The sequence below is a fragment of the Sinohyriopsis cumingii genome, chromosome 11 (assembly GCF_028554795.1).
Source record: "Sinohyriopsis cumingii isolate HCF-2022 chromosome 11, ASM2855479v2, whole genome shotgun sequence".
Taxonomy (NCBI): Eukaryota; Metazoa; Mollusca; class Bivalvia; order Unionida; family Unionidae; genus Sinohyriopsis; species Sinohyriopsis cumingii.
This window is the reverse complement of record NC_142971.1, coordinates 15127193-15134460: the sequence shown is the minus strand read 5'-3', so window position 1 is coordinate 15134460 and position 7268 is coordinate 15127193. Positions and strand designations below refer to the sequence as shown.

Below are 7268 nucleotides of genomic sequence, written 5' to 3'. Positions count from 1 at the left end.
AATTAGTTTGGCTTCAATGCTTGTTGTTTTGGCTTTATCAAGGACTTCCTGGTTGGTGATTCGGTCCTGCCACTTGATCCACATGATGGATCTCAGGGAGTGCTGGTGGCATTGTTCCAACTGACTGATATGCCTTTGGTAGACAGTCCATGTTTGACAGCCATACAAGAGAGACATGAGGACAACTTCGTTGTACACTTCCATTCTTGTTGACAGGCATTTGTTCTTTTGCTGCAAGACCTTGGTCAGAGCCGTCTGAATGCTTGACTGGCTTTTAAGATCCTTGCAGTGATCTCTTCGTCCAGGAAGCCATCACTGGATATTGTGCTGCCATGGTATTTGAAACTGTCCACATTCTTCAGCTGAATGTCACCAATGGTGATGCAGGGTTGTGAAGGGACAGTGTTTAGAGCAGGCTGGAAGAGGACTTCTGTTTTTCTTAGGCTAATTGTGAGTCCAGACAGGTTGGAGGCTTTAGAGAACCTGTCCACGATTGCCTTTAGGTGAGTCTCTTTATGGACCATGATGGCACAGTCATCTGCAAAGACTGCTTCAGCGATGAGTCTTTCTAGCATTTTGTTTTTTGCAGCTAGGCAATGGAGATCAAACACTGATCCATCCAGGTGATATCTAATGTAGATAGCAAGGCCAAGGTCATGGATGACATGGAGCAGTACCTGTGTGAAGAAGAGGTTGAAGAGTACCGGAGCGAGTACACATCCCTGTTTGACATCATTAGATATGGGGAATTTCTAAGAGGGTTCACCATCTGAGAGAATCTCTCCAGTCATGTCATCGTGGAAGAGCTGGATGGTTGGTAAACTTCTGAGGGCACCCAAGCTTCTTTTGTACTACCCACAGTACATTTCTTTTGACTGTATCGAAAGCCTTTGTCAGGTCCATGAAGACGGCACACAGATTCGTGTTCTGTTTAAGGCACTTCTCTTGGACTTGTCTAACTGCGAAGATCATGTCAATGGTGCTGCAGTCTGGGTGAAAACCACACTGATACTCAGGGAGATTATCTTCTGACACTGCCACAATAAGCCTGTTGAGAATGATGCGAGCAAGTATTTTGCCAGCTATGGAGAGCAAGGAGATGCCTCTGTAGTTACTGCAGTCTACACATGTGCCTTAGTTTTTATAGAGGGTCACAATTTATGCATCACATAGGTTGTCTGGCATCTCCTCTTCTGTCCAGATGCTGATTAGTACATTGTGGAATGCCTCCAGAGTCTGTTCACTGAGATCCTTGTACACCTCCATTGGGATACCATCCTTTCCAGGTACCCTGCCCATTTGTTTAATGGCTGTCCTTAATTCCTCTATCATTGGTGGAACATCCAGTTGGTCATGCATTGGCTGTTAGGGTATTTGGTCAAGAACAGATTGACTGACCGATGAGGGCAAGTTTAGGAACTGACTAAAGTGTTCTTTCCATCTGTCCCTAATGCCAGCCTTGTCATTTATTAGTGTACTGCCATCTGCAGCAAGCAAAGGGGCAGAGCCAGACTTTGAAGGGCTTTATTATTTTTATCCTTCTATGCTTTATTTGTTGGTAGAAATCTTCAGCTCTCAAGACAGGTTTTAATGTCTTTGTATACCTTGTGACATTTTTCAGGCAACAGTCAGTGATTTTAAAGGTATCTAGCATGTGAGATTTGGGAAAATATTGTGTTAAATCTGAGAACTTTGTGCTTTCATTTTCCAAGGCAGTTCCATGTGCAGTCATGGCCATTTGTTTTGACTTGTCCAAAGGTCAATCAGTTTATCATAAATATAAAAATAATGTAAGAAAGAAAATGAGTGCAAGAAATTCTATTTTTGCAGGCTTAAGTTTATCATCTTTACGTAAAGTTTAAGATATCTGATTGGTTATTTTTAGGTCTGACTTAAATTTCAACAAATTAGATTATTGGGTTCCATTCTATACATTGATAAATTCCTGGAAGTGTGTTTTATTTTCAGTAAGTGAACATTGTGTATTAGAAATGGGACATATTATGTGTATCAGAAATGGGTATCATTATGTGTATTAGAAATAGGACATTATTATGTGTATTAGAAATGGGTAATAATATGTGTATTAGAAATGGGTAATATGATGTGTATTAGAAATGGGACATATTATGTGTATCAGAAATGGATAATATTTTGTGTATTAGCAATGGGTAATATTATGTGTATTAGAAATGTGTAATATTATGTGTATAGGAAATGGGTAATATTATGTGTATTAGAAATGGGACATATTATGTGTTTCAGAAATGGCTAATATTATGTGTATCAAACTGAAATGGGTAATAATATGTGGATCAGAAATGGGTAATAATATGTGTATTAGAAATGGGAACTATTATGTGTATTAGAAATGGGACATATGTGTATGAGACATGGGTAATATTGTTTATTGGAAATGGGTAATAATATATGTATTAGAAATGGGTAATATGATGCATATTAGAAATGGGGCATATTATGTGTTTTAGAAATGGGACATATTATGTGTATTAGAAATGGGACATATTATGTGTATTAGAAATGGGACATATTATGTGTATTAGAAATGGGACATATTATGTGTATCAGAATTGGGTAATAGTATGTGTAATTTTTTATTGATTCAAACAAGTATGGCAAACTCCTAATGAATATAGCAAGTGGTTTATGTTCATCATGGGCTGTTGATTTTGTAAGGGTCATTTCTTAGAATTTGCTATCAACAGCAAAAATGTGATTTATTTACCTTTTAAGAGTGGAGGTATGTGAAAGAGAAACTAGAAGCTTGAACCGGTGCAGTCAAATTTTTTGAATTGATCACCAGAACAAAGCAAACAAACTTGTATACAGAATACTCTACATTATACATGTACCTACTCATTTTAGTTTTTTTGTCTTTGATTGAGATTAAAAGGTTAATATTCAACCTTTCAATAAGCAATATAGATGAAATAGTCCCGTCTATTTGTCATCACTTTTTTCAGACTGTCTTTATATTCGGTTTGAAATTTGTGGTAAGATTACCATATATGCTCGAGTATAAGCCTGTTTGCGTGTAAGCCAACCCCCAAACTGAACAAGCATAAAGACTAAAAAGTGCATGACCTGCATATAAGCTGACCTACAACTCTGAGACATCTCAAGATGCACGATGTAAGTTCTAAATGCGTTTATTTAGGCAAACTTATATTTTAAAAAATTACATTTATACTCAAGGTTGGCATGCATGATTTTTAAAAAGAAATGGTATAAACTTGTTTGAAAAGTAATTCATTTAATTTTCTGTTTTCTTAATGTTTCTGCCTAATTTAGATTTGTGTATAATTTGATCGAACAATGACAAGAATTTAGCAATCGCGAGTTGCTGTAACACTACCTGTCCCTTTAGATTCAAGTGTTTGTTTATGCATTATTGCATTGGACATTTTATATCAGTACACCAGCATTATGTTTTTACTTTGCTTTGAAATTGTAAATACCTAACTCATTAAAATGTAATCCCAGTATGACAACACAATGAACAAACAATATGGTTTGATGCTAATACCATAAAAGCTGAGTTGTAGTTTGCTTTGTTGTAAGCAACCTTACACCATACCTGTCTACTTTCACACTGGGAGGAAAAAAAAAAATGCAGATTTTTGGGGTCGCTCAATGCCTACATCACGATTTCATAATACCTTCCGATTTTTGCAGAGGACTCCTGATTATTACATTATGTCTTTGATTTTCATTTTTTCTAAACAAGAAAAGTCCTACATGTTCTGTTGTATCACATGTGAATTACTGTTGTGACGAAATAATTAATGATTACTTTACTATAAAGAATTCACTTCTTTGCTAAATAGAATGTTAAGTTTAAACATTTTTCATGTAAATTAATGGTTTTCTGTACCTCTACAGTAATAAAAAAATACAAAAATAAACCAGAACAAAAAAGTAAACCACAACAATAAAATCATCCACAATTAATTTCAGTCCCAAGAATGATTGCTACAAATGCTGTAACTCCATATGCTATAGCTCCATTCCCACGAAAGAAACTTACACAAGTGAACACCTGGCATTTTTATACCATATATAATAATAATAATAATGAGGACTTTGTATAGCGCCTAATCTTTAGAAGCTCTAAGCGTTTTACAACATTAGACAACACCTATAAGATAAAAAACATATAATGATATGATTACAAATATAAACACCATGAAATTAGAAAACATAAAAGAACATGCTGAGAATATTTAAGGTAGGAAACATTATTAGGTCTTTAAGTTTGTTCTTGGAGTCAAAATAAGTGAGTTTTGAGAGCACCCTTGAATGGGATCACTGTGTCTTTGTGTCTAAGTTCAGTGGGCAATTCATTCCACATTGCTGGGCCCTGGAATAATGAGTATATGATTGTCAGAAGAGGAGCATAAGTATCTTGCTTGTGTGTACACATGGGTGAGGTCAGAGAGGTATGTTGGACTAGAGTCCAATAGTGAAATGTAGCACAGAGAACAAATTTTGTGTCTGATTCTGGATCGAATGGATAGCCGGTGTAGGGTACAGAGCAGCGGGGAGGTGTGCTCTGATCATGGTACTCTAAGTATGATCCGAGCAACTGTGTTTTGAACTTTTTGAAATTTCTGGAGCAGATATTGAGATGAACCAGACAGAACTGAGTTACAATAGTCCAGTCCTGAAAGTACTAATGAACATACAAGTGTTTTAGTGGCATCAACTGAAAGATATTTGCGAATGGAGCTGATGCATCTCAGCTCAAGATATGCAGCCTTGCATATGTTCATGACATGTTGGTGCAATGTGAAAGTACTGTCCAGAGTAACATCTAGGTTTCGTACTGATTTATATACCAATGTTAATTACCATCATTAAATTAAAAAAATGAATGAAAATACATACCACACAGCAAATGTGTCTGCAAAAAACTAATTCAGAATACATGTTTTATAATAAACAATACTAAATGCTGACAAAAAGGGAATAAAGTCAGATGTACAAAGAGGGGAAAATAGTTGCCACATGTACGGTACCATGAGGCTGGCTATTTTTGTACCTTTAGTTCAATAAAATTGGGAATCCTTTATTTGCCAATCAATTGCTGGTGCTTGAGTAACATACAATAGTGTAGAACATGGCTTCTTTGAATTACGGCAGAGGGCCAATCATTTTCACAAAATAGTTGCATGGATAAGGATTAACTTTTAATTTGTCGCACTGGCTTTCTTGCTTGTTTATTTAAGACTAATCTTTAGCTATTGTGCAGTTTGACCACAGCTGACCAGAATATGAAAATAGGGCATGTCCTGGGGGAAAACAGTGCATGTAACAGGGAGAAGCGGTGAGTTTCTTTGCGAATTTCACACATGTTGGACCAGGAAGATCGATCAATATTTAGTGAAAACAAGGCCTTAAAAATGCCATGAAAAACCTCCCGATTTTAGGTCCCAATCTCTATTTATTTTTTACTGAGTCTCCCTTCCTGGCTTTTGAAAAGTTCATAGGTATGCCTTATACCCCGTTTTACAAAACTACGATAATCATGCTAATATTATGGAATAAAAGACAATTACACATCAATGTACTGGTATAGTTACCGGTCAAAATTACCTCTTATCACAAGCCAGTTTCAGGGTTTTAATGATTAACTGGCCTGTACTGCTGTCGTGAAACAAAAAGACAAATTCACCGACTATCAACATAGGAGATGCCGAAACATCAAGCTTTCCATTGTGTGGAATGTTATGTTTGTTCAGCTGAAACACAAAACTAAAAGTGATTGATGTTGATCTTAGTTAACTATATGAGAATTTTAGCCTTTATTATCACCACTCCTCCTGAACATGTTCATTTTAATGGTTATGTGCCTTGTACAATTAAATGTGCTTACCTTTTAAAAAAATATTACCTCAATTTGTAGGATCGCTTATATCATTGAAAATGAGTAACTCTTGAGCGCATGATTGAACGTAAATGAAATAGCTATTAAGGACTAGATTAAATGTTATCTGGAAGAATGCAATTTGGTCCAAACCAATGAATAAAGCAAAATCTGCATCTTATGTTTAGGAATAAGTAAGGATTTAAGTGACACTATGCAGGCTTTGCACTGTGTAAGTTCTGTACATTATAGTTCAGCCTGGTTTCCCTGGTAAACTCAACCGGCCCATAAATTATGAAGTCTGTATTTACCTTTATTTAACTTTGTGTTGGAGAAATCAGAAAATATGCACATGCAAAATAATAACAAAACCAATCATAGCACTTTATAACAGTTTAATAATTGTCGGGTCACTAAAAGTTACCCTTTTTTTATATGCCTTATAATGTCTTAGGACACAGAAAAAAACAGTAAAGTTTAGCCATTGGCCCACGGATAAGCCAACCCCCCTTCTTCCAGGCCTTTATTTGGTTCCTAAATTCTTCAGCTTTTATGTGAGTATATATGGTAATATGGAAATCCAAATACTTCCCAGGTGCATGGACCATAAGAGAGATTGACAGCCATTACCATGTGCACAACCTGTGAACTGAGAGAATTTTGAATTTCCAAGGACTTGCCTTGGTCTATGAGACTGAAGCTAGCTTTATTAACATTGCTGTCAGTCAAGGAAGATGACATTTTATTGTTGAGGTAAGTGAGCAAATTCCTGCTAAAATTCAGAAACAAGTTCTTATGTTTTACCTGTTGCTTTCATAATTAAGGACTTGTATAAAATCAGTTCCTGATTTTAGCTCAATTTTGCCTTCCATTAAAGATATTGGGGGACACTATTCGCACTATAAATAATAATGATTTGTACAAATCAACTGCTCTCTCTCTCTCTCTCTCTCTCTCTCTCTCTCTGTCTCTCTCTCTCTCTCTCATGCATTTGTACTGGTATCTATAGTACTTTTGGTTAGTCAGACTTTTAGAGAAATTGTCATTAACTTGAATAGAGTTTAAAATCATAAATGGACATTTAAATTTAAATATGATTTGTTATTCTCTTGAAGGCCTATGTTGTTCTTGCTGTAAACCTAATTTACATAATGTTAAAATGTAGTACATCTAAAAGACATTGGAAGGGGGAAAGTGGTGCCGTATTAACCACTTATAAGTCAAGTCAAACTGAAGAAGAAAAAAAATTCTGTTCTGACATAGCATAATGAGCCTGCTGATCAGGGTCTATGTTGTTTGTTCTTCTGATTACTCCTAGCAGACTGCACAGACCCAGATCTACTGGTGCATCATGCAATGGCAGATCTGAGTCTGTGTAGTT

At 36.0% G+C, this 7268-nt stretch overlaps 2 protein-coding genes across 2 annotated transcripts in view; one reads left to right on the top strand and one right to left on the bottom strand.

The window, feature by feature from the left end:
* Positions 1-245: 245 nt before the first annotated feature.
* Positions 246-575, bottom strand: LOC149787645 (uncharacterized). Its single transcript, XM_089975581.1, has one exon. The coding sequence runs from the start codon at positions 573-575 to the stop codon at positions 246-248; it is 330 nt and encodes a 109-aa protein (XP_089831707.1).
* A 5956-nt stretch (positions 576-6531) lies between these two features.
* The window catches only part of LOC149787644 (calpain-9-like), a 100240-nt gene continuing 99503 nt past the window's right edge, over positions 6532-7268 (top strand). Inside the window, exon 1 of the mRNA XM_089973825.1 lies at positions 6532-6640. The gene's annotated coding sequence lies outside the window, so the exon portion shown is untranslated. The remainder of the gene's footprint in view (positions 6641-7268) is intronic.